The sequence below is a fragment of the Lissotriton helveticus genome, chromosome 6, assembly GCF_964261635.1.
Source record: "Lissotriton helveticus chromosome 6, aLisHel1.1, whole genome shotgun sequence".
Taxonomy (NCBI): domain Eukaryota; kingdom Metazoa; phylum Chordata; class Amphibia; order Caudata; family Salamandridae; genus Lissotriton; species Lissotriton helveticus.
In genome coordinates, this window is record NC_136067.1 from 2068067979 (window position 1) to 2068095520 (window position 27542).

The 27542-nt window shown below is 45.4% G+C and overlaps 1 protein-coding gene across 2 annotated transcripts in view; it reads right to left on the reverse strand.

The window, feature by feature from the left end:
* The window catches only part of LOC144764007 (uncharacterized), a 174916-nt gene extending 151287 nt beyond the window's left edge, over positions 1–23629 (reverse strand). For both annotated transcript variants that reach the window (XM_078650136.1, XM_078650135.1), the window contains exons 1-2: positions 23479–23629; positions 8380–8526 (exon numbers count right to left, since the gene is read on the reverse strand). In XM_078650136.1, coding sequence (XP_078506262.1) covers positions 8380–8526; positions 23479–23557 — 226 coding nt within the window. In that variant the 5' untranslated portion in view covers positions 23558–23629. The remainder of the gene's footprint in view (positions 1–8379; positions 8527–23478) is intronic.
* Positions 23630–27542: the final 3913 nt, after the last annotated feature.

The window sequence follows — 27542 nt, forward strand, 5'->3', positions numbered from 1 at the left end:
CCCTCTCTCCATAACCTATATTGTGTGTAATAGGCCCTATGTATGTTTTTAAAGTGTATCATGCGTAAACGCAATGAGATGGCTGCCCCCTGAAAGTGCCTCAGTCCAATCATCAGTGTCATTTTGAGATCTTTTGATCACCTAAATCACCCATTAAAAGTTTGCCGTCTAGTGGGTTAAAATCTGGGAGTGACTCCATCATAGCGATGTAGGGAGTGATCGAATGACAAAACTGTAGGTATCGATAAAACTGGGAGTGGGGCATTGAAATTACTTAAGTGGAAGGCTGAGCATTACATAGTTCAAGTTAAGTTCAAGTTATAAAATGTGTATAGCGCACTACTCACCCAGAGGGTCTCAAGGCGCTTGAGGGAGGGGGGTATGTTACTTATAGAATATCCAGGTTTTTAGTTGTTTTCTGAAGGAGAGGTGGTTCTGTGTAAGGCGTAGGTGGATGGGGAGAGAATTCCAGGTTTTGGCCGCTAAGTAGGAGAAGGATCTTCCACCCATGGTGGATCTTTGGATGCGTGGAATCACAGCGAGGGCTTGATTGGACGATCGTAGTTGGCGGGTGGGGGTGTAAAAGGTCAGGCGCGTGTTGAGGTATTCGGGTCCTAGGTCGTAAAGGGCTCTGTGTGCGTGAGTGAGGAGACGGAACGTTATACTCTTGTTGACGGGGAGCCAATGGAGGTCCCTCAGGTGGCCGGAGATGTGAGCTTGGCGGGGGATGTCTAGGATGAGTTGAGCGGAGGCGCTCTGAATGCGTTGGAGTTTTTTCTGTAGTTTGGCTGTGGTTCCGGCGTAAAGGGTGTTTCCGTAGTCCAGTCGGCTTGTGACTAGTGCATGGGTGACCGTCCTTCTTGTTTCGGTGGGGATCCAGCGGAAGATTTTTTTGAGCATACGTAGGGTGTTGAAGCATGATGATGAGACGGCGTTGACTTGTCTGGTCATCGAGAGGGAGGAGTCTAGGATGAAGCCCAGGTTACGTGCGTGGTCCATTGGTTTGGGTGCGTTTCCCAGGGCCGGTGGCCACCATGAGTCGTCCCAGGCGGAGGGGGATGATCCTAAGATGAGGACTTCCGTTTTGTCCGAGTTCAGTTTTAAACGGCTGTTCTTCATCCACTCGGCCACTTCTTTCATCCCATCGTGTAGGTTGGTTTTGGCGGAGTTTGGGTATTTGGTGAGGGAGAGGATCAGCTGGGTGTCGTCTGCGTAGGAGATGACGTTGAGTTTGTGTTGGCATGCGATGGATGCGAGGGGGCTCATGTATACGTTGAAGAGGGTGGGACTGAGTGATGATCCTTGTGGAACGCCGCAGATGACTTCAGTGGCTTCTGATTTGAAAGGGGGGAGGCGGACTCTCTGGGTTCTTCCGGCGAGGAACGAGATGATCCAGTCCAATGCTTTTCCTTGTATTCCGACTTTGCTGAGGCGTTGTATAAGGGTGCTATGACAGACTGTGTCAAAGGCTGCGGAGAGGTCAAGTAGGATGAGGGCAGCTGTTTCTCCGTTGTCCAGTAGAGTTTGAATGTCGTCTGTTGCTGCGATGAGGGCGGTCTCGGTGCTGTGTTTGGCTCTGAAGCCGAACTGTGAAGGGTCGAGGGAGCCGTTGGATTCGAGGAAGGCGGCGAGCTGGCTGTTGACGGTTTTCTCAATGACTTTGTCTGGGAATGGGAGGAGCGAGATGGGGCGGTAGTTCTTAAGTTCGGTGGGGTCTGCTGTAGGTTTCTTCAGGAGGGCACTGAGTTCGCCATGTTTCCAGCTTTCCGGGAAGGTGGCGGAGTTGAGGGAGCAGTTGATGACATCGCGGAGATGGGGTGCGATAATGGAGTCTGCTTTGTTGAAAATGTGGTGGGGACATGGGTCGGTTGGCGATCCTGAGTGGATGGAGTTCATCAAGCGGATGGTGTCTTCAGTGGTGATTGGGTTCCAGGCGCAAAGGTTGTTGGTGGGGGGTTTTTGTTCGGAGGTGGGTGGGGTGGGCTGGTCGCCGAAGCTGTTATGTATGTCAGCGATTTTGTTGTGGAAGAACGAGGCTAGAGAGTCGCAGAGGTCTTGAGAGGGAGTGATGTCGTTGGTGCCGGCGGCGGGGTTGTTAAACTCTCTGACGATGGTGAATAGTTCTTTGCTGTTGTGGGCGTTGTTGTCGAGTCGATCCTTGAATGCTGATTTCTTGGTGGATCTGATCAGTTGGTGGTGTTTGTGGGTGGCGTTCTTGAGGATGGTCATGTTGTCTGTGGTTGGGTTTTTTCACCATGTTTTCTCGAGGGTGCGACATATCTTCTTGGATTTCTTACGGTCATCATTGAACCAGGGGGCTTTTTTACTACCTTGTTTGATTTGATGGTTTTTCAAGGGAGCTAATTCGACAGCGCTGTGGGTGATCCATTGTGTGAGGTTGATGGCTGCTTGATTTGGGTCCAGTGATTTGGCAGGAGGGTTTTGGTGATGCGATGTGAAGAGCTGGTCGATGGTAATTTTGTTCCAGTTTCTGCGGGGAATTGTTTGTGGGTGGTTGTGGGTCGTGGTCTTTTTGTAGTTGAAGTGAACGCAGCTGTGGTCCGTCCAATGGAGTCCTGTGGCGTGGTTGAAGGAGATGTGTTTGATGGAGGTGAAGATTGGGTTGAGCGTGTGCCCGGCATAGTGGGTGGGTGTGTCAACAAGTTGTTTGAGTCCGAGATTGGCGAGGTTGTCCAGAAGGGTGGTGGTGTTGCTGTCGTTGTTCTTTTCCAGGTGGAAGTTGAGGTCTCCCAGTAGAATGTATTCCTCGGAGGGAAGGGAAGGGCGTGTGGGCTGATGAAGTCAGTGATGTCTTCGCTGAATTGTGTGCGGGGTCCTGGTGGCCTGTAGATGAGGGTGCCTCTGAGTGTGGTCTTGGGGGCGATGTGAATCTGGAAGTGAAGGTGTTCGGCAGCTGCGAGGGTGTCATCAGAACTGGTCGTGATTCGGATGGTGTTCTTATGGACGATGGCGATGCCTCCGCCTGTTTGGTTGATGCGGTCCTTTCGGATGATCTTGTAGCCGTCCGGGAGACGGCCGGGGTTGAGTGCTGAGAGGGTTGCGACATCGTGCGTAATTTTGCGGGGGCGAGGGGGTTTGGCGCTGGGTGCGGTCCAGGCGCGGACGGGCATAGACGGGCTTACCTTTGGCGCACCTTCGGCGCGCATGGGGCGCGTCCGCTGCGCGTGAACGATGTGCGAGGCTGTTCTGACATAAGTGGATAGTGGAGGGGGGCGGAGCGAGGGAGGAGCAGCTGGGAGGCGGGAGCGGGGTGGAGAGCCGGGCTGGGAGGCACAACAAACAAACAACAAAATGGGAGCACGCCAAAAGCGAAACAGGATTGGGGCACAACCTTATTAAACGCTATGAAATGGGCAGTGGCACCGGCACAATCAGGCACCAATAGTATAAGCAGGCAAAACGAGCAATACACAATGGAATAATAAGTAAAGAACAGTCTAGCAGTAGAGCGCTACGATATCAGTATAATCAGGCACAAATAGTTATAGTAAGCAGTGCGAGCAATGCGCAATAGCTCTAAATGGCAATGAGCAGTCTGGCAGTATAGCGCTACGATACCAAATTATTCAGCAGGGAGCAGCGTGGGGAGTGACCGCTTCTGAGGAACTCAGGACTACATCCCCAATGGTGGAGATCCCTATTTGGTCCCACCCACGGAAACCCTGCAGGCCCACTAGGTGAAGTAGCTATCTATTCCGCCACAGCGGTGTTCCACATGTGATGCATCCCCACCAAACCAGCCGTCTGAGAGATTGTCGCGACACAAGTATCACCACTCTAATGGCAGGCGGTAGGGCTTGGATCTCCAATCTACTGTATAAATATGAGATGTGTGTAGGGTCATCTAACAGCCATCGTTCTACAGCGTAAGACGGATCTTCACTGGATCCGTACCACCAGTCATTCACCACCTGTAGATGGGATGCCTCATGGTAAGCTCGGACGTCTACGGCCGCAATCCCTCCACAGTATGTGGATTGAAAGCATGTCCGCTGCGCCACATGGGATGTCCCCCTCCCCACAGGAATTGCCTGTATAGCATTAAGTTGGCAAAATCAAGATAACAGAACTGGGTGCCGATGTTTCTGTAAATGATAAAGCAGTCATGGGAGGGAGATCATCCTGAGTGTAGCAGATCTCCCATAGAGAGACAATGGTAGTCCCATCCAGGTCCATATGTCTACCCATACTTTTTCAGTCTTATTGCCTATTTTACAATCCCACGATATCTTTTTCTCATTAGACAGAAACACCCCTAAGTATTGCAGCCCGTCTGTGGCCAGGGTTAGGTCAGTCACCCATTTTCTATTCCCAAGTGTTCCTTGCATTGGCCAAATGACCGATTTAGGTCTGAAGTTTCTCCAAATATTTGCATTATTTTTTAAATTCTGGGTCCCGATATATGTGGATCTCTTAGAATAAATAAAACATTGTATGCTTACAATGCAATATGAAATGTCAGCGGTCCATTCAAAACCTCTAACTAGAGCATCTTTACAGAGACAGTTGACCAGTGGTTCAATTGCTAATACAAATAACAAGGGAGAAAAGGGACACCCCTGTAGAGTACCTTGTCTGACTGTAAAGGGAAAGGGGGCTGAGACACTACTTACTATCCATACTGCAGCTGTCAGGTCTGTGTATAATAACCGAATATAAGCCATAAAGCGTGGACCAAAGCTCTGATATTTTCGCAATGTAAAGAGATATATCCAGCTGACGGAGTCGAAGGCCTTTTCTATGTCTGCCAATAACATGGCGGCTGGCCTGCCCAGCCAGTCCACTGCTGCTATTGCGTTATGGGTTCTTCTTATGTTACAGCGAGTGGAACGATGGGGCATAAAGCCTTCCTGATCTGGATGGGCCAGTTCCGGCATATGTGAGATTAATCTATAGGCAAGAACCTTGGCAAGTAGTTTCACTTCTGTATTCAAAAGGAATATAGGGTGGTAGGAGGCATGCTGTTCGGGAGGTCGGCCTGGTTTAAGGAAGACCACTGTTTTCATATGTCGCCAATCTGAAGGCCGGTGGGCAATCTTAACTGCTTCCTAAATGACATTGAGAACGTGCGGTCCTAGTTGGGGCATAAAGGCTTTGAAAAATTCACAAGGGTATCCATTTGGGCCGTGCCCCTTTCCTGTTCCTAGTTCCAATATTGCTTTTGCTAATTCTTCTAGCATGATGGGTGTATCCAGGGCCCTCTGTGTATCGTCAGGTAGAGTCTTAGGTGGAATATTGTCAAAAAAGCTCTCGATCAGGGTGGGATCAATTACCTCCTTGGGCGTATATAGAGCCGCATAGAAGTCAGTGAAACCGTGCGCTATTTTAACCCGGTCTTTAAGCACCACTCCCTGTGCGTCGCGTATTGCTGCAAGATGGATTGAGTGTGGAGCCTTTCTACAAAGTCGGTATAGGTGTTTTCCCGATTACTCCCCCGATTGATAGATCCTGGTCTGAAATGCTAGCTAAGCACTTCGGGCCTCTTCCATCAATTCGCTTTCATACTTTTGTTGTGTAAGGCAGGGCTGTCTAAGTGTTGTATGAGCTCCATCTACCCGTCCCTGTCTTTCTAACATCCTTATACTGTCTTCTAAGGGTGAGTGCTTACTGTTGCGCTGTTTACATTCTGCAACACAGTAATTAGTGTTTTAAAACTAGGGGGCATATTATCAACAAAAGGCAAGACATTATCACCGCTTTTATCGGCAGAAAACTGCCGATAAAAGGGGGATTATGGGCTTGATAATATGCCCTTGAGAATTCCCATAGAAGCCCATGTTCACACCAGAACATGGGCTTCTATGGGAATTCTCAAGCCCATATTATCAAGCCCATTATCGCCGTTTTATCAGCAGTTTTCTGCCGATAAAAGCGCCGATAATGTATAGCCTTTTGTTGATAATATACCCCACGGTTCTATAGCTTTCCATAGTATTTCTGGGAAAGGAGCTGTCTCCATGTTAAGTGTGAGGTAGTCTGTTAGTGCCTTATGGATCTGGGTTCTGTAGCCCTGATGTTGTAGTTGCCATGTAGAGAGTCTCCACCGGAATGGGCCTCGGCATGAGCCTATCAAAGCAGTATTGTGATCGGAGAGTCATCTGACAATCCCGGGGCAGTATTGTAGCGTGTAATATTCTGTGACAATGATCTGAGATGAAAATGTAATCTATCCTCGAAAAAGAATTTTGGACTTCGGAGTAATATGTGTATCCTGATTCTCTGTCGGTGATGAGCCCTCTAGGTATCTATCCAGGCTGCCAAGTCAGTGACGGATTTAAGCCATGTTCCCTTTGGGTTCTTTATAATCCCTGTGGTGTGCCAGTGATTTTTGTACATTTTTATTATGTTGTTCCAATCTCCACCTATAACTGCCAGTACCTCGGGCACTACTCCCCAGATATCCACCAGGCGATCAATAAAACTTTTGAGTGAGTGGTGGGTGGGAAGGGGGGCATAAAGGCTACCAATCATTATTTAGTCGCCTGATATGTTTCCATGAACTATTATGTATGTTCCCTGTGTAGCTTTCCACGAACGAGTAAGTGTAAACAACAGTCTATGATGTATTAGGATTGCTACACCACTCGAACCCCCTCATGAAACCTGCGTGAAAGACATGTGTATATATAAACTGGGCCAGAAAGTGTGTTTTAGTACCCATAAGATGTGTCTCTTGTAGTATTAGTAGATCTGCTTTAATCCACCGTGCTTGGCCAAGTATTCCGCCTTGCTTTACCTTGTGTAGCATGCCCCTAACGTTCCAGCTGACGATATGTATCTGGCCTAAGGAGGAGTCTTCTAGCTGTGTCGGTTGTAGCATGTATTGATCGATAGTATCAGTGCATACCGCCCTGGAATAATAGAATCAGTGCATCAGGTTGGACAACATACACAATTCCCTTTGAACTTACCCCCCAACCCACCCCAATACCTCATAACGAGTGTCTCCTTTCTTGTACATTGGGATCATTTCTGCCCCCCACCATATGTCTGGGATCTCTACCCCCCCACCTTGATATTGCATTTCAAATTCTATTTAGGATATTGCCCAAGATGATTGGTTCTGAGCCATAAACCTCAGGCAATGAGGAGCAGCATTATTGTGCAATCCCAGGTTTACTCACCTCAATAAATCTAGGATTATGTAAAAAACAATGGATGCATGAGTGGGAACGCCCACACTCCGCACATGGAGCGACTCCCTGCCTCAAGGACGCGCAAAGCAGTGAAATGCACTTCTTTGCGGAACTTTGGATTTACTAACTCACACAGAGCCACACAAGATGGCTTTGTGTGGCTTAGTAAATACAATTTAAGGATTTGCATTGCCTTTAGATGAGTTGCATTAGTAAACATGCCCCCCAGTCCTTAGTATGGATTCATACAGAAACACACAGGTCTGTACTGTGATCAAAGAATTCCAATATGACCTCGAAGACATCGAAGCATCATACAACACCTTCCTCTACCCTTGTTGTAGTGGAACTAGCAATACTGGTCTCCAAATGATTCTTTGACATCTCATAGTCTTTTTGAGCAATTCATTGAGAATTCTTTGTATATGTACTACTCTGCCTCTGAATAATTGTATTACCAAGTAGCAGGCTCCTCTTGGAGTGCAACATTTGATCCAAGCCTAGTTTTATGTAGAATAACTAGAAGAGTTTGCATTCTAAGATATAAGAACCTCTAATGCTGTCATATACAACTCTTGAACTCTTACATCTCTATCTGGAGTGGCCTCCCCAAACAGTTAACTTTTCTTTTTGCGTCAACACATGAAATGACAGCCTTAACTTTTTTGGATCATGTTATATGAGCAGTGTATTGAGTTTGATTAGTACTGTACCCACCAAGGGGAACTCCATACTTACTTGTGACTCCTACCACCCAAGGCCACTAAGGGAAGCCCACCTAGTGGGGCTAATTCTTCAATTCTTCCTGGAATTGCAGTAGCACTCAACATTACAGTGAATATGCATATGTCATTGAACAAAAATCGAACAAAGGGTAAACCCAGAACGACCAGTAGGAAGGATTGTAAATACATCCTTAATAGTTATAAGGAAAGTTTACTCAAACCTGCCAAGAAGTTCTCTGGCTACATGCACTTACTAATCTAGACTGTCTTCTGTGGCTGGCACTTACAGAACCTTTTTATGGTACTGCCTAGTTCCCTTGTTGGGGAGTGGGGTGGGAGTTGTTGGGTGTTCACACTAACTTCCTATGGCTGGAAAGTGCTAAGCAGATCACACACACTGAGCAGGCCATTGGCTATGAGCAGTTGGAATCCATGCAAGCTGTTTGATACTAATACAAAGTTCACCAGGAATCTCATGCACTGAATGAGGTTGCTACCTGGCACGGCGTTTTTGCATTCCCGACTGTCGAAGCTGATGCAGCACTTCCGGGGTCCTGGGCAATCGGTGTCTGCGTTACATTCATGAAGATATGGCGGTGGAGCGTCAAAATCCCTAGACTGATAGGGACACTCCCCTTGCTTCACTGCAAGAAAGAAATTCACTGGTGTAAGTCCCACAAACCATCAGATAACTCTGAAGTGAACTATAAACAATTACTCAAAAGCACTGAAAATATTACTAATCTTCACATAAAGTGTGGCACTACAGGCGTAGAGACCAGGATACCCTTGCCAGAGATACAGCATTTTTCAAATAACATAACATAATATAATATAAGTGGCAAATGATAATAATTGATTCTTGAACAGAGTTGTAGAACTGAACGACTTGTATTCTTTGGATATGACCACAACTGGACAGCATTTTGATGGATAGTTTCTGTGAATGAATAGTGTGCTACTTAGCAGGCATGCAATTTGCACTCAATTTCATTTTTTTCACTTGATGATGGGAAACAACGCTGTTTTAATTATCTAATTCAATATGAACTTAATCTATTTTACGTCTAATTATGACCACATCCCTAAATGAAGTTACAATAAGATGATAATAAACCATAAATGTTACCTTATATGTTGCAATATGAAGTTACATTGAACCTAATTGCTTCCATATAATATAATAAATGTAAATTTTTTTTTTTTTACTCCAACACAAAAATGTTGCATTTTATTAAGCATAAGTTTGAGAGTCACCTTAAAAATTAGTTTTTGTGAAGCTGTGGTCAAAGTTATAGTGAGATATACAGAGGGGCGAAGGACATGATCGATGGCAACCTGGGAAGAGCGATCGCAACGCTGAAATCACAGACACAATTCTGGACTGCGTTGCCGTTATCGGTGGCGGGCAGAGTGGCCATCTCTAAGATGGTAGTACTACCCCGTCTTATTTATTACTTCACGAGCCTACCTTTCGTGATCCCCGCTCCCATGTTTAGGATGTTAAACACATTGCTTACGGAGCTGATGTGGGGGTCGGGACGGCGACGCATTGGCCTGGCTAAAATGCAGCTTCCTACGGCGGCAGGCGGTATGGGGGTCCCGGACTTCCAGGCGTATAGCTATGCCTGCCAATTGCAGTGGCTGGCCTATTGGTTGGCGGGACGCAACGTACACGAAATTGGCATGTCGGAGGCGGACTGGGAGAGAGGGGCCATCCACACACTGTTACTGCCAAGAGCGGAGATCCCTAAGTTGACGCCGCCCCTGCTTAGACTCGCGATCATCTACTGGAGGAGGGCGGTGAAATACACGACCCCCACCTCCTCTTACGCCCCCACGATACCACTGCTGGGGCTCCCGATGGGAACGGGCACACTGTCGAATCAGATACTCGCAGTGTGGCACGACGTGGGAGTGACGCAGGTGGGGGATCTGTTTGCGGATGGCCGAGTTATGTCCTTCGAGGACTTCCGCGACACACACCATACCCCGGGTGGATTGTTCCTTTTATACGACGGGCTGCGACGTTATATAGCAAAGACATGGACACCGAACGGTGAAGAGCCACCCACGAATCCGCTGCTCACAATGCAGTACCTCATGGGATCGGGCAGGCACCTGACGAAATGGATAACGAGTGGCATAAGGATGGGGAGGGCGATATCGCTACAACCTTTGCATGACAAATGGGAAGGTGACATAGGGAGAACAGTCAGGGACAAGGAGTAGGAAAGAATCCTTAAATTCCCAAAGAAAGTGTCGAGGAACCCGAAATTTAAATTCATTCAACTCATGGTCCTGCACAGGGCGTACCTCACACCCCATCGCCTACACGCAATGTTCCCTAACACAGCTGCAACATGCCCCCGATGCGGCGCAGACGATGCGCGGCTACTGCACATGATATGGAACTGCCCAAAACTGGGGTACTATTGGAAGACGGTCCAAGATGGAAGAGGTGTGGCGGCGCGGCCAGGGCGACTGATGCTGGAATCTGGGGACCACGGTTCAATCCCCGGCACCGGCAGCAGATTAGCCCAGCACCATGTGACTCTGGGCAATAGCTCGCTTAATATTCCCGACGGCCCCCAGCGCCTAGAGACCCTTACGGGTGATTGTGCGCTTTACAAATGTGGACTTTTTTTACTTTTTTTTATTTAAATTGGCTCCTTCCAAACCGTACACCTCCTTGGAGTATACCATACTGGGGCTGGGACCTGCTGAACGGAAAAAAAGTGTGGCTACAGGGTTTACTGACCTAGCCTTGCTACTTGCCAAGCGTACCATTACAATGAGATGGAAGACGGTTAGACCGCCGGACCCAGAGGTGTGGAAGGCAGAAGTAGTGCGTTGGGGGAAGGCAGAGGGTACGACACTGCAGCGCGAAGAGCGTACGGGCCTCAGGAAGACCCTAATATCTTTAGATTGGAATGCTATGTTGGAGGCTTTTGATACAGGTGGCGACACTGCATCTAATTTATCAACTACTATTAGTTAAGACGAAGGGTGATATACTTGGAGTATGCGGAACGTCCCCTGCAATTAGTGCCAATACATGCTCCGGTGAGCGAGAATAGTTCTAGGTGCAAAGTAAGAAGAACATATATGTACCATATTGTATGTAGTCCTACATAGGTCTGTGTCAGAACAATGATTATGTATTGGATATACTCAACTAGGTCGCGTACTATGAACGAGTAATGTGTCCATGGAAGTGCCGGGGGAGGGTGGGAACGGGAGGGGGGAGTTTGCGGAGAAATCGTTGGGAATACATCAAAATGAAAATGTTGACACATGACTCACTGTTGCTAACAAATGAGAACTACGGAATATGGATCTTATGTTTCCAATGCAATTATTGTAACTGTTCTTGATTAACTGCTAATAAAAAAGATTTTCAAAAAAAAGTTACAGTGATAGTTAAGTCAATAAATGCAAACTTGGTATAGGTGCTATCCATGAAATTGCATGAAAGTAAATGTCAGATGGATTAGGAAAATGAGATAAGTAAAAGTCAGACCTATTGACTCCTCAAGTAAACCAAAAATGACAAATTTACCCCTAGATGCATCAAGAATCCATTTTGCGATTCCTTATTATGGTGCCGCTCGCTGCCGATGATAGTTGGTCACTTGGGGCATTGTGTACTTTGACCGAGGAGCTGTGCTACTGGGACTCCATGAATATCGCCGTGGGACTACGGGACTGCGAGGCCCAGCATCCCCAGCTCAGACACAGCTGGTGCCTCTTCCCGTGATTGCCCCTCCTGCCTGCCTGTCTGCAGCTAAAAAACTTCATGCGGCCGCTGATAGTTGGTCACTTGGGGCATTGTGTACTTTGACCGAGGAGCTGTGCTACTGGGACTCCGTGAATATCGCTGTGGGACTACGGGACTGTAGGCCCAGCATCCCCAGCTCAGACACAGCTGGTGCCTCTTCCCGTAATTAGCCCCACCTATTTCCTGTATATAAACACCTACCTCCTACGCAACGGGGACGCGCGCGGGCGCGTGCCCGGCGAAGCCCGGGCCAAGGGCGGGCCCGTTTAAGCCCGTTCAAGATCGATCAAGGACGGGACGGGCCACCCCCCTTTCATCTCTACATTCGGGGATTATCCTGTAAATACTATAACTGTAATATTGCCATATCTGCACTAATATGGCATCGAAGGAAGGTAGGAGCAAGGCGGTTAATGCAAACCTAACCGGAACCATGGACAACTTTATTATCAGGGTCAACTCTGTTATAGATCAGGGGATTACGTCGATGGAGAGACGGGTCTCACAGGACTTAGCAATTGCCAGAAGGTCATCTATGGGGTATATTGCTAATGCACGGGCACCTGAACACCATGGTCAGATCAGTGGTATTGGTGCATCCGTGATCCCTGAATCCCCAAATTTCCACTTGGCAGTTTGTGACCCTGATCAATTTACAGGGGATCAGTCCACGGTGTCTGAATCATTACTGTTGACACCCCTTAAGCTACCCATCGTGGCTAGTCCAGTTAGGGAGCACAACACTAGGCAATTACGAGAAAGACGCCAAGGGGCATTCCTAAGTATAAGCAAGTACAGGCTAATGATAGTGGAGGAAAGAAAGGGAAGATATCCAAAAATAAGAGAGCAACAACAGTCGCAAAGGAGTAGGTTGCCGCGACTACTCCGGCAATTGTAGTCGTACCTAGAGAAGATTGAACTCCCATGAGAGTGGTACCCCAGGCTGAGGTTGGGGGTAAGAGCCCAGGGAGCCCAGTGAGTAGGGTGGTGATGGAGGATCCCTTATTGGTAAAAATGGGTGATTTATTTAGACTCCTCCTTCGCTCAGTAGAATTAAGATTAACCAAGATTGAACAGCAACTAAGTAAGATTGAGATTACATCATTGGGAATTGCTGATTCCCTGAAAAAGGCAACTACACCCAGGGTCACTGTTCCTTCCAATGATGCCCGGGTATGGGGCGTTGCTAGTGATCCGATAATCTCGTTAGCTCCGACTGTAGTTCCTCAGGCCCTAGCTGCTCCTCTAACTAAGGTACCAGCAATAGTAGCAGCTAAGAAATCAAGCCAGAGCAAATCAGTTCAGCCGAAAGAGGGAGATGGGGACCCTATAGTTCAGGCTCCGGGGGGGGGGGGGTAATTAATATCGATCTGCCCCGGAAGTAAGCCCGTACCTGGTAGTCTTAGCAGGGGTCCAGGCACTGAGAACGCCTGACCAAGAATCTTTTACGGCCTTAAGGAACAAAGTTGCTGATTGGCTAAACAAATATAGACCACTACCAACGCACATTTCGAGTAAAATACTCATGGTACGAAGGGTCTACTGGGTGGGACACTTGGCCAAGGATATCAGGGGGGGCTGTGTCCTTGTTAATTTCAAAGATCCTAGGACAGTGGAGTATATCTGTAACTGGAAACACCACTGTCCAGGAGCTTCCATACTATCTCTCCCACTTTCCTATTTTTATCCCCCCAATTACCTTCCAACTTTAACTGACGGGTGGACTCTAGTACAGCGGAATGGGAGGGGATTGATTAACGGGGGTTGTCTTGAGTCTTTACCAGTCCCGAGCCAAACTCCTATTCAAAATCGGTTCAGCGGTCTCGAGGCCGTTGACTGACTTCAGGCTCATGAAGGGGTATCTATAAACACCATCGCCCCACCTAGTAGCAGTAATATTAGTCCCCCTAGACTAGCCCAGTGTCCAGGTCCCGAATTCCCAATTTCTGTTCCAGTAACCCAGGGGGGGTAAAAAAGAGAATGGACGGGGCCCCGACTCATTCCAAGGTGGCCCGACCTCCTGTAGTGATTCCATTAGGAATTTTAAAATTGTTTCATGGAATATAGCGGGCTTACGTAACAAGTTATCTCTTCCGGACTGGAATACTTTTATTGATGGCTATGATTTGTGTGCATTCCAGGAAACATGGAGTCTTGAGTCATTGTATAAGCCCGGTTACTCTCCTCTGGACGCCCATCTGGAGGGCTTATAGTCTGGGTTAAGGCCGCACTTAATTGCAAAATTACCCACCACCCTTGTCCAACACCAGACTTGATGAGATTAACAATCAAGGACTCAAAGGGCAACACTACCATAGAACTTTTTAACATCTATGCCAGAGGTACGCAAGGGGGGGTAAAATCCCCAACTATTTCCATTTTGTATGAAGTGCTTTTCTCCTGCCCTTCCGACTCTTTTATTTTGATCGCCGGCGACCTAAACTGCACATTTGAACCTCTGGTCACTGATGATATTCTGGGAACGAATGAAGAGGATGCTAAATGGGGCATACCATCATTGTCGATTTTGCCTGTGAAGAAATGGTTGCCGGTGGTCATTCAATTGAATGCCCTAACACTGGAACTTGGATTAAGAGCAGTTAATGGGCGTACGCCCTCTGATCTCTTGGGAGCAAATACATGTAATAGGGTCTCATGCCCGAGCAGAATTGATTACATATTGGTCGACAAGAGGTTATGGAACTATGTGACTGACATGTCTGTTATACCATCTATTGATAGTGACCACAATCCTCTATCCCTTTCCAGGTTGGAACTGTGCCAAAACAACGGAGCATTATCCTAGCATTAGTTCTAGGATGTTAACAAAGGCAATTATACCATCTAACTGTAAAAGGTTTCTCAAATGGCAAAAGTTCATTTTGAATGAACAGAAAACCAGAGCTTTAGGGGAGATCTTAAGAAATCAGACTGCTAAGCTTTCTGTAGCCTGTACGAACGAGGTGGGGCCCCCAGCGGTGGAGACAATCTATGTTGAAACAATTGACCTGATGGGTTCTCTCTTTCTCGAGGCCCCGTCCCTTAAAAAGCGCTCCACGAGCAGTAAGCCAACAGAGAAGTGGTTTAACAAGGACTGTAGGAGGAAAAAGACCACATTGATACTTGCCATCAAAACCCACAATATCGTTGAGGTACGTTTGGCGAGACTACAGTATAGACGAGCCATTATAGAGGCGAAAAGGGCATGGGAGGAATCACATTGGACTAGCCTAAAGACAGCGAGCCAGTCTAAGAATGGCAAGCTTTTTTGGACCTTGGTAAGAAGATCCAGTGGTAGTGACCCTGACCAAATCCCTAATCATATCACTGATGGGGAGTGGTTTGATAATTTTAGGAGACTCTATGCAGGAGATGAGACCAGGGAGAGATGCGGGCCCTCAAGTTGCCTCATGGTATCTACTTCGATCCCCTTGGGCTCTTTTGACCCCATAGGGAAAAATGAGGTGGTGGCAGCTATAAATAAAATTGTAATAGCTAAAGCCCCGGGACAAGATGGTATACCGGGTGATTTATTTCGAGCTTATGCCGAGCAATGAGCCACATATTTTGTTTTCCTGATTAATGCTCTGCTCGAAGGATGTCCAGTCCCAAACTCCTGGAAAGGGGCAGAAGTAATCCCTATCTATAAGAAGGGGTCCAGGGGGGACCCTGCCAACTATCGTCCAATAAGCCTTATTGATGCCAGTCAGAAGGTGGTTGGCAGGGTCCTCCTGGAGAGGATCATCTCTTGGGCTGAGGAGAACAACATCATCTCGCAATTTCAGGCAGGGTTTAGGGCATGCACAAGTACAATAGATCAGGCCTTCAGGCTGGTACTTCTACACTGGAAGGTGGTAACCATTGGCAAGGGCGGTCTTTATCTTGCATTTATTGATTTGAAGACCGCCGTTGACCTGGTTCCCCGAGACCGCCTATGGTTGGTTTTGCAGGAGATGGGGCTCCACCAGCCCATCTTGAACCTTCTGGTCGCATGCATGATGGTAACTATGCCCGTATTAGATGGGGCACTCAGGAACAAAAAACAGATAAAATTCCCGTGAAAAGAGGCGTCCGCCAGGGATGCGTATTGGCTCCATCCCTATTCACGTTATTTGTGAACGGGGTTGTTTCCTTTCTATCGGAAATTAATGCCGATGCTCCTGTTTTAGCTGGTGACAAAATCCCCGCTTTACTTTTTGCGGATGATACACTGCTGGTATCGAAAACCCCAGTAGGGTTACTGAAGTTACTAGATCGGTTTTGCCTCTTTTGTAAACTAAGGGGCCTAGTAATTAACACCTCTAAAACGAAGCGCCTCTATTTTAATCCTAGTAGGTCGGATAAATCCACCCTTGTACTTGATGGGGCACCCCTAGAGCGCGTCAAAGTCTTTGACTATCTGGGGATTAGAATCTCAGATAAATTGAAATGGCAGCCACATATTGAAAAAATGGCTTTAAGTCATAAGCGGGTTGTGGGGGTGATAGGGAGGGAACACCGAGACTCAACCTCTAGGGCTATTGCCCCTGCCTTGGAGATCTACTCTGCAAAGGCCGTGGGCTGTGCCCTATATGGAGCCGAACTTTGGGGCTTCGGTAGCGTAGACGTGCTTGTCACAGCAGAAAATAAGTTCTTCAGAGAGCTTGCCTCGCTTCCCAGGGGAACCCCCACTAAGCGACTTCTGAGTGACTTGGGTCATCGCTCAATTAAGGATTTAATTACCTTGCGCCCCCTCCTTTATTGGGCTCGGCTATGGCGCACCCCCGAGTTAACCAGATATGCCGACGGCCTAAGAGAAGTAATGAACCTCCAGGGATCCCATAAGATTTGATGGCTAGTAAATGTAAAAAGACTCTTCATGGCCACTGGTCTTGATACTGCATGGGAGACAGGGGTCTCGTTGTCCAAAGCAGAAATCAAGAGAGCATTCTCGGCATGGATCGATACCCAGGAGCATAGAGATCCCAATCTAGGCAGACTGACTGACGAGTTCCGCCAGCACAAGCTGGTGCCTCGTCTCGAGCCCTACCTAGATTTTATTCAGAAACCCAGAGACAGGGCCCTCTTTATTCAGTTTTGAATGGGAACTCTTCCTGTTCATGAACGTACAAGTAAATGCAAGCCTCCCCACCAAACGCCCACTGATTGCCCACACTGTCCAGGTGTAGTTGAAAATATTCCACACCTTTTCTTTGTATGTCCGGCCTACACTAAACCCAGACTGAAGTAGTTAAAACCCGTCTGCCGACAGCTTGAGATCAGGAATCATTCTACTGCTCTCAGAATCCTCCAAGCAGATGCAAACACAACCTTAGCTTGCGGGGTGGCAAAATATTTAAGCTGGGCTTGGTTGATAAGATCGAAAGCTCCAAGATGAAACTGTATGGTTATTAATTTTTAAGCCTTTATCAAAGCTGCTATAGTTTAATCCATGTTTACTATTTCATTGTAATAATGTTTGTTAATGTAATTAATTTTTTAACCATATTTATTATGAAATGTGTTTTTAATTGTAAAAATTGCTTTTAAGATATTATATATCGAAATAAAGCTTTGTTGCTTTGACTTGATTCCATATTAGCGAAAAATAAGGATTCGTTAATAAGGAATAGCAAAATGCTATGCATGAAGAAGTCGCTTAAAAAATAGCGATTTCTTAAAATTCCTTAATTGCGAGTCGCAATTAAGGAATACCTCCCCATTCATTCCTATGGGCCTAGAGGCCCATAGGTATGAATGAGAAGACAATCTCAATTCGTGATTCTCAATTAGAGAATCACAAATTGAGAATGCAATTTCAAGGGTGCCAGGGTGTCAAAAGGACACTCTGTTGCACCCCTGAAATCTGCATATGGGTACATCTTGCACACACACATGCCCTAAGGGCATGTTTGTGTGTAAAATGGAACTTTGAAAAATGCACTTTAGTGCATTTTTCAAAGTTTTTACAAATTACCATGAAGTTCAACTTCATGGTAATTTGCACCCCCTATTAGCGAAATCGCGAATTCTTTTTAATTTAATGCATTGCATTTAAGGAATCTCAATTTGCGATTTCTTAAATTGCTATTTTTGCATTTGGGATGATGCATCCCAAATGCAAAACTACTGGTCGCAAAGGAGCAGATTCTAAGAATATGCCCCTTTGCGATTGGTTTTTAGCTTGATGCATCTGGGCCTTAGTTTTCCTTTAAAGCCATTTTAGTTCAGGAGTGTTTTACCAGTGATTACAGTTTTAAACCAAAGCCAAAAAGCGTAACTTTATACAAGCAAGACAGGGCCCTCTTTGCTGTGTGATTTCCTCCCAAGAGTGCCCTCTAGCGCCTCAGTTTCAGTCTTATTGACGTGAAGATGTTACTGCCCTTTGCTGAATAAAAAGTACTATCATAGAAGATGTTGCAGTAGAGGAAGTGTTGAGGTTTCCAGGTTTGGGTGGGCAAACAGTCATAGTGACTTGAATGGAAAAAGACGATTGTTAGACCGAACAGCCTCGGGCTGTATAATATTGGGATTACCTTATTACATCTTTTAAGGTAATTCCTAATTGTGAAGAGTTAGACTTTTCAATGTGGGTGTCACTGGACTCACAAATTAAAATCACAATATATGGTGAAGTTGGATTTTAAATGCCAGTTTAGTAAATGCCACTTTTAGAAAGTTGCTAAGCAAGTGTAGAGAGGGAGGCGCACTCCTTCCCTTTCAAAAATAATATTAATTTGCTTTGAATGCCAAGTGCTGTGTGCAGAACAGCGCTGTGACTGTCCAAACACAGCATATCAATGATACTGCCAAAAGGGCAAGGGGTTGGAGAACAGATTTTGTGGGATTTAGCATTATATTTAACTTTGAGCATTGAACTTCGAGCACTTGCATTCGCATGGGGGGATTCGGAAGGGGGTTATGTGAGAATTTGGGAAGAACAATTGTGGTTGACATTACAATTTGCATCATGTTTTTGATGTATTTCATGTATTTTTGTTAATATGAATACTTATGAGGTGGGTCAAGGAGACAGATCACGGCCACACGTCAATATGGTCCGTGCTGATATTACGAGCTACAGGCATTAGGCGCGTTGTTTATGCCCCTTTTTCTGATTTATTGCAGTACCCCTGACGAAGAACTAAAAGTTCGAAAATGCATTGGGTTATCATTTTGTTGGCTTGAAGGATGGTTGACAGCACGTCTCTATGTTTAAGCTTGGATTGGCAGCATATGGCATCTGAAAATGCGGAATAAAGCATTCTATTTCAACCCACGTGTCTCTGGAGTGATCAAATAAATATGGAGTACATGGATTATTTGATAGTTAATAACTTGGGGATTACTATGGATTACTTCATTTAAGATTGAAAGAAATGTGGTTTACTTTAAGAGGAAAAGTTCCTCACTTTAGCAGTGCAGCAGCTGGGGCGCCATGCGTCGCCATGTTGGCAGTATCACTTTTAGATAGTTGGCATTTACTTGCTTTAGCCATTTGGTGCATGCTGCCTGTCTCTGTTCAGTCTGGGTGGGATGACAGCTGGGATTTATGTATTCCCTCGTAACAGAAACACACAAAGGACACTTTAGTGGGGCTGCTGGATCTTCCAGGGGGATTGAGAGGGAGGAACTGGGCATAGCCTTACACTTACACCTGAATGAGCTGTTCCCTGCAGACACACGAATGGCTGCATATCCCATGTAGTGAGGCTGGAGCCAGAGCAGGAAGGGTAGACCTCTGTCCACTTCAAACCTTCTTTGAAGTCTCCCCCACATCAAAGGCACAACTGGGTATAAGTACTGGGCCCATGATACCACAACTTCAGCACACTTCTGGACCTGTGACCGCTCTGCCAGGAAGAAGAGGATCAGCGCAGCTGTTTAAGGGTTGCCACTCTGCTGGGAATTCTGTTTGCTGAACGCTTGCCTTGCTTTGTTGCCCTGCTGCCTGTTGCTTTTTCTTTGCCTGGGTGAGAAGGATTGGACCTGCATCACTTCAACCCAGAGTGACTCCATGGGCTTGCTGGCTTTCCTCTTGTTACCTAAGTCTCAGGGGCACAAAAGACTTAGAACCCTCCAGTAAGAACCCTTGTGCTCATCAGCTTGTGAGTCTGTCCTATCAAGTGGTGCCAACCGAATCATGGGCCCTTGGAAGTGGACCTAGGGCTTTCTTCAGTTCAACCGAAGCACCTTCTGCTGCATGAGCAGAATCAAGGCATCACTGTTGTTGTGGGAACCGGATCGTCACATCCTACTTGGAAACACCGCATCACACTCGGTACCACCTCTTCAGAAGAGACACATTGCCACCACTGTGTGGAGAAGATCGATGCATCGTCTGTACAGCGTGGAGAAACCCGGCTCATCGCAATCGGAACCGCCGCACTTCGGAACTGCTGCTTCACTCACGGAACCATCCCCTCAGCACTGTTGGGTAGAGAAATTCAACTGTGTGGGGATAACTGACGTATCACTTACCTGTACTGCGCATCTCATGCTTGTGACGAAGATTAAGGTTCTTTTGCTCAGCCAGCCCTGCATGGGTCCTGTATCTGCCCCACGCTCCATCGCGGTCGGTCTGAACTCTTAACTTTGTCACAGTCCAGCGTGACCAATTAACTCTTTAGGTGCCATTTGTATTTAAGCTCTATTTTTGCTTTTATTCTTTAAAAAATCATATCTCGACTACTACACATTGGCTGTTTTTCAGTTTGGGCATGTTTTATTTATTAAATTAAGTTTTATTTGTCTAAACTGGTGTGGATGCTTTTTGTGATGTGTTTTCAGGGTTTTACAGTTTTATTGTTGCAAAAATACTTTACATATTGCCTCTTAGGTTAAGCCTGACGGCTCTGTACCAAGCTACCAAAGGGTGAGTACAGGATAATTTAGGTTGTGTAGTGACTTACCCTGACTAGGTTTGTGGTTCCCGCTTGGACAGGGTGAATACCTCTGCCAACCAGAAACCCAATTTCTAACAACAATGTTTAAGAAAAATGATAAACAATATGCTTCATAGTAAGAAGCCAAAGGTAGAGATGTTCACTCTGTCTTGCATGAGGTTTGTTGTCACTGACTACACGACTTCTGCAGGTAAAGTGATGAGACATTGGATCCTACCTACTTGTGTAGGATGTGGCACAGTCACTGAATGTCCATTGTATACAAATCCAAGTTCCATAAAATGCGGTGGTTGCATCAGTGGGAGACCCTCAGGCTCCTAACAGTTCTGTCAAAGTAGGATGCCACAATATGATTTTCTTCACTAAATTGGAGCCTGCAGAATAGATGGTGATATAGGTTAATCTATTTGTGTTCTGCTACAGCTGACATTTTAGGAGGGTATCTCAATTGTTATTGCATGCTCTCTTGCAGGCTTTTCTTGTTATCTTTTTGGTGTATAGGTGCGATGTGAGTTTGTTCATAAGTGCATCAGCTTGATCATCAAAGTATTGGTGTCTGTACAGTTCTTGGTAGATATTGACCAAATGGGAGATTTTCCTAGAATGATCTTGGATGAAAACTATTGAATCGGAGAAGGCTTTTTTTATCAACGGGTTTCAAAAACACTTTTGTTGTGAAGTCACTATCCTTGATTGCTATGTCAAGGTCTAAGAAGGTAACTCTAGTCTTATTTATAGTGTAGGTGAATCTTAGGTAAGGACCACATCTAATAATGTATTGGACATGTTCCAGAGCAGTGTAGTTGTCATAGCACCACATGATCAAAATCTCATATATGTGCCTCAGTATATTCGGGTTCTTGTAAGAGTTTGTGTCAGTGCATATGAAGATGCATTCAGACTGATGGACATAGAAACAGGCCTACTAAACAACAAATTGTATTGGGGTAAACACATCCTACCCTGAGGATGGATTCCACAACCTCAAGTGCATGCTCCTAGGGGAATACTTGTGTAAAAGGCCTTTATGTTCATTGTGATATGCAGTTCACTGTTCTCATAAATTGTAATACCTTCGAGGAGGCATAAGACTTGTGTTTCCTTCAAATAAAAAGGCATTTTTATGTCTAGTGGCCTAAGAAAGTAATCACAGAATTGCAACACATTTGAGTGTGCTTCTTTTACAATGAGGAAATCAGCCTCTTGTCCCATGATCGATCTTGCTTCTAGTGCTTTCTCAACCATATTTCAAAAGGAAATTCTAACTCTGGGGTTGATATCATCCCTGAGAATCTCATAGCAAGTGGCATCAAATATGAGGTATTTGCATTCCTGATCATGCATAGCATAGGGTATTACTACAATCGCTCCTGCCTTAAGTGTTGGTTTTATTACAAGGGTCTGATTGTTCTCGGGAGCCCTGATGGCCATTTCATCCAGGTGTGACGAATTATGAAAAAAACTCTTGTTTTTAGTTTGAATTTGCTCAACGGCTTGAATGACAGCCGGGTCCCAACTCAATACTTCCACTGGTATAGTCCATGTAGGAGGTTGGAAATTCGGCCTGTGCTTTCTACCTGTATTGTGTTTGGCTCCTGCTGTGTGAGTGTTATATAGGAAAAAAACTTCCAGTCTTACTTAATGAAAAAACTTTACAAAAAACCTGCATATATTCAACAAAGTTTTAACTGATTTGAGGCAAAGGTGATGGTGTGACCAGATATTATACGGGATAAACTACCACCGGTGGTAGCCACTCTGTAGTTATTATTAGAGTGACCAGAGATCGGGAATTCTTGTGATTTTTGTCACTTAATAACTTTGCACCAATTTGATGAATGTTCGTAAAACTGTGCAGACCTGATTTTTGATTTTTGGAGTCTTGAAAGTCTTGCAGGGTTTTGTGAATGGGGTGGAAAGAAAAAAGTGGGTTCCACAACAGGCTTTAAGTCCAATACATTTTTCCATAGACTATTGTTTTTTGCATAGCATGAAAACCGTCTTCTTGATGAAAGTGGAAGGTAGTACTGCACAACTTCCTATTTATAAAAAAAAATGAAGAACGTATACATATTTTGCAAAGCAGATAACCAATTTGGTAAAGTGTTATTAGGGAGGGTAAATGTAACAAACAAAATACTTACCTATAGCCAAAGGCGTAAGGCAGAACAAGGAAACGTTTACCTAAAACTAAACACCTGGCTTCAACTTTGTAAAGGCAGTAATTAGGCAATCACCTAATTATTTGACATCACTATGTACTGTGGAAGTACAGCAAAATACACCAATATTACACAAACGTACCGCGCAAACTGACCTCACAACCTTCAAATAAATTATACGTTTATATACAGATACACTACTTACCTGCACTACCCAAAATAGACATCTGTGCACCATATTATCTAATCCAGCCATTTTTTAACCAAATCTGTTTGATGGATTTTCGCAATATACACATTCAAATAAATTAAGCAAAATGCATTGAGTTCAACCACCTTTTGGGACCCCCACAACAGTTACATATTAAAGTATATATTTTGGCGAAAAAACATTTCCATCTTTGCACTTTGACAACATCTAGTTCCACCAATTGCAATGCCACGATGCAATCAACCAGTGAGAACTGACATTAAACCGTGTTCTTTTTAGGTTCCATGGAGAAACAAGTAGGTTTCGGTTGCACCTACGCTAGATCTAGAATTAGTTGGCGGAAGTGCCATTAAAGGGGCCATTCCATAATTTATGTTACATGAAACTTCTAACACCAAGTAAACATTAAGAAAGAAAGGAACATTCTGAAAGGTCTATTGTGGGTAGTTAATAGCAAGGCAGGATTAGGTAAGAGAGCTGTTTTTCTCTACACTGGATGGGGCTGCGTTAGGGTCTCACATAAGAATGCGGTAAGTTTGGAAGTTCCTCCCACCTACCTCCAGGATGGGTTGGGGGGCCCCCCTTGCAGAAGGCTGGAAGAGCCAGCAGAACCAAGCAGCCAATGGATGTCCACATGGTGCGGTCAGGACAGTCTGAATCACCAGCACTCCTCTGCCTCAGCTTTAATCGAGATGGTGTGGGTGGTAGACTAACATTAACAAACATGCCTTGAACCTCTGCCAGGCCTATTTCGTAATATTCTGTTTCACGACAGGAATCATTCTGAACCGCGGGGTCATGGCTGCTGGGGTGAAATATTCTGGGAAAGTTTCCTTCATTCTGTGTATTGTTTTTGCTCCTTGGCCTCTGTACACGACTGTCTCTCTGTTGCTCTCTGCTTGTTTGCTTGAGTGCGTTGTAGTAACAAATGTAGGTGTGGGGTTAGCCAGGGTCTTTTGATTTTAGTCAAATTAGATATACAACATACTTTTTCTGCAACCGCACATCATCCATTGTTTTCTTGTGTTGTTCAACATTTCTTCCACTCTCTCCAGTATACAGAGTAGGGGGCATTCACTGTGAGGTACAGCTTTCTTCTCTTTCACAAGGAGCACTTTCAAACACTAAGTAGTTCCTTTCACTGCCAGGCATGGCTGTGACAGAGTGCATTTTTTTTGCTTACATTTATTTGGTGGTCTGCCAATCTGGGACCACCGCCTCCCCCGGTGTCGAAAGTTAGAAATCTAGGGGTCATGTTCGAAGACAAGCTTGCTTTTACATCACATGCCAATGCAGTTGTCTCTTCATCTTTTTACACGCTTAGGAAGATAAAAAAACTCCTACCCTTTCTTCCACCCAGTGCCGGAAAAACCCTTGTTAGCACAATGGTAATGTAAAAAATTGACTACTGTAATGGCCTCTTCATTAACGCTCAGAAAAAGGTCACTAGCAGACTGCAGATGGCGCTGAATTTGGCCACCAGAATGAGAACAGGTGCCCTCAAGTATCAAACAATTTCAATGGTAGTTCTAAAACTGCATTGGCTACCTATTATAAGCCGAATCAAATTCAGAGCTCTCTGCATTGCCTTCAAGGCCATCTACAAAACTGGACCTGATTTCCTGAAGAAGGTTTTGTGTGTCTATACTCCCAATAGACCATTGCGCTCATCAACGTCCAACCTGTTGGAGGTCTCTCGCACTAAAAAAGTTCCCTGGGGTGACAGAAGATTTACTGTCGCCACTGCCAAAAATATAGAACACCCTCCCTCAGCATATTAAATCCTGCCCAACCCTACTTGCCTTCAGGAAACTGGTAAATGTAAATGTATGTAAATGTATAGGCATTTATATAGCGCACTACTTACCCGTAGGGTCCCAAGGCGCTTCGACCGCTGCGAAACCCTTCCTGGCTTCCCTGAGAGATGGTCCCTTAATGGGTATCTCCAGGGTGAGACCAGGCATCCCCAGCGGTCTGGTGGGGCCGTTAGTGAAGATGAGGCAAGCTAATGCCCAGAGTTGCCGAGTGTGAACGCTGATCAGAGTGGGCACCGAGGCGAGAGAATTATCGAGTCCGCTGACCCTGGTCCAGAAACCTGCCGCGCCGGGAATCGAACCCTGGTCCCGGGCCGTCCTCTGCTCTCGGGTCTGCCGCCTCTAACCAGTGAGCCACACTACTTCACTGGTAAAAACATGGCTGTTTAATCAATAGGTACCCCACCTCTGGCTCGATCTTCCACACAGTCCGCAGCGCCGAGACACCCAAGGGTATTTGTGCGCTATACAAATTGCTTGAATAAATAAATAAATAAAATAAATAAATCTATTTTTACTTTCCGAATTTTTTTTAAATATTTTCACGAAGGCCTGGTAGCCATGATAAACCAAAACAAACATTGACAATGCCGCCACCAGGCTGGCAGCCCGGCCAGACCTGCCAATGCTTGTGTGTGAATGGAAGAGCCTATGTTGCTCATATCCAACTATCAGGTACTACTGAATGACTGCACAGGAGACACCTTTTACAGTGTTCCTGATATAAGCAATGCAGATCCACTAACAGAAGCTTTGGATCATCAGGAGTTAGGTGTCCTTGGACTGGGCAGAGTTCACTCTGGGTTTACCACTGTCCTCACACTCAGGTGAATGGCTGAACAACCCAACCATTCACACAGGCAAATACTAAAGCTCTTGCCCAGAGGTTATGGTTAGCAGTGAGACCATACCATGTGCTCACTGTCATTCTTTTCAACCAAACAACATGTTCCAATGTCATCAACTGCTAACCTCACAAACCAACAAGAACTTTTGAGAGTGATGGATCTTGTTGCTCTGCCTTGGATAGTCACTCTAAAGATGATGAGGATCCTCTCATACATCAGCACCTCTCCTACATCAGCATGAGGCTGTCTGTTTGCAAGAGGTTTGTACTACTGCTCTTCTGGGCTACCCTAAAACCATCTACAAACCTGGCTCAGCGACACAAACTTTGATACCTCCAATTCCCTACTTTTACTGAATGCCAAGTCACTTAGATTCACCCTTTACACCTACCTCACCCTCAAGAAACACATTACTAAAATTTCAAAAAGGGCCTTGTACCTGCTCTCTTCAGAAAAAATGTCTAACCATTTCTTCCAGAAAGCGACTTCACAACTGCTACTTTAGCCTTTGTACTCTTGCATATGGACGGTCCTAATGCCTTACAATATATTCTCCCAGACTCCACACTGGCACCCTTTTAGGGCATCTGACGCACTGCAGCACTTACCATCTAGGGCCTGAGGAAATGTTATTGCATCACCCCTTTATCTTGCAGACATGCTGACCATCTCTGGTTGTTCTTTGCACACCGACAGCTGACTTAGACTGGCTCAGCCGGCATCAGTCTGCAGACTAAGAAGTCTAAAAAAGAAAAAAAAAGATAGCATGCTGTTTTCATTAATGAACACAGGATCTGGTAAAATATTCCCATATCTATCCGCGTCCATGCCCCTAAAAATTAGGAAACATGTGAAGATTTACCTCTTAAAACAACACTACAACACAATCCATTAACCATCCACAAGGCGGCTTCCCCTCCTACGACACATTGATTTTATGCTTGTTCTTGACCATTTACTGCAATCACATATACAGGCATATATATGTGTTCTTATGCATTGCATTTATACGGTCCCAGATTCTTTATACTCCCCACCTATAAAGTGCCGATGTACACACTGTGCAAGAATAGAGATGTGTTTTACTGTATGGCTGTCATTGATGAAAGATTACATTACTAAACAGAAATCTGTTGAGTTCAATGCACAGGTGTGGTAGTGGCACCAAAGCTTTAACTTTACTTTTAGGGGCATATAACCCCGTAAGGTCCTAGGCTTCAACCAATGTTATTCCTGTCTTAATAAGATGTTGAGCTTGGATCCCCATGCCATTTAACTTTGCTTTCTAGAACTCAAGCATCACTGCATTTATTGAATTATGGTTGCGATGATATCTGTCTAAACTCTATCTTATATATCTATTTGTGACTCAAGAGTGTGACTACAAGAGAGACCCACACCAAACAGACCATGAAGCACCTAGATAAATAGTTCTAAGTATTTAATTTTGTGTGCTTTCTTTATTTTAATCACTGCACTGTTATATGATATGCATGAGACTAAACTTATATATGTCACCAACGGCTAGAGTTAGTCTACTCACCCTAATCAATCGTCTGTTGTTAATTAAATTGTGTCATACAGTGCTACATATTTCAAATGTTTTGGTAAAAGCAATTGTTAGACCTGGCACCATTGGCGTGGGTCTCCCTTACATTTTTGCTGTTGCCCCATATGTTTTTGCTGGTGTTAGATGCTCTGGGCACTGTGCCACTGCTATTCAGTGCCACAGTGCAAGTGTACCCTATTGTAAATTGATGTATGGATTAGTGATTTCATGTTTGGCTATTTTGGTTTACTTGTCAGACCCTAGTCTAGTGCACTGAGTGTGCCAGGGCGTGTAATCCAAATGCTGCTGGTGGGCCTGCAGCACTAGTTGTGCCACTCACAGAAGCAGCCTTGTAATATGTGTCTAAGGTCTGCCATTGCAGATCCTGCGTGCAGTCTGGTACTGTCATG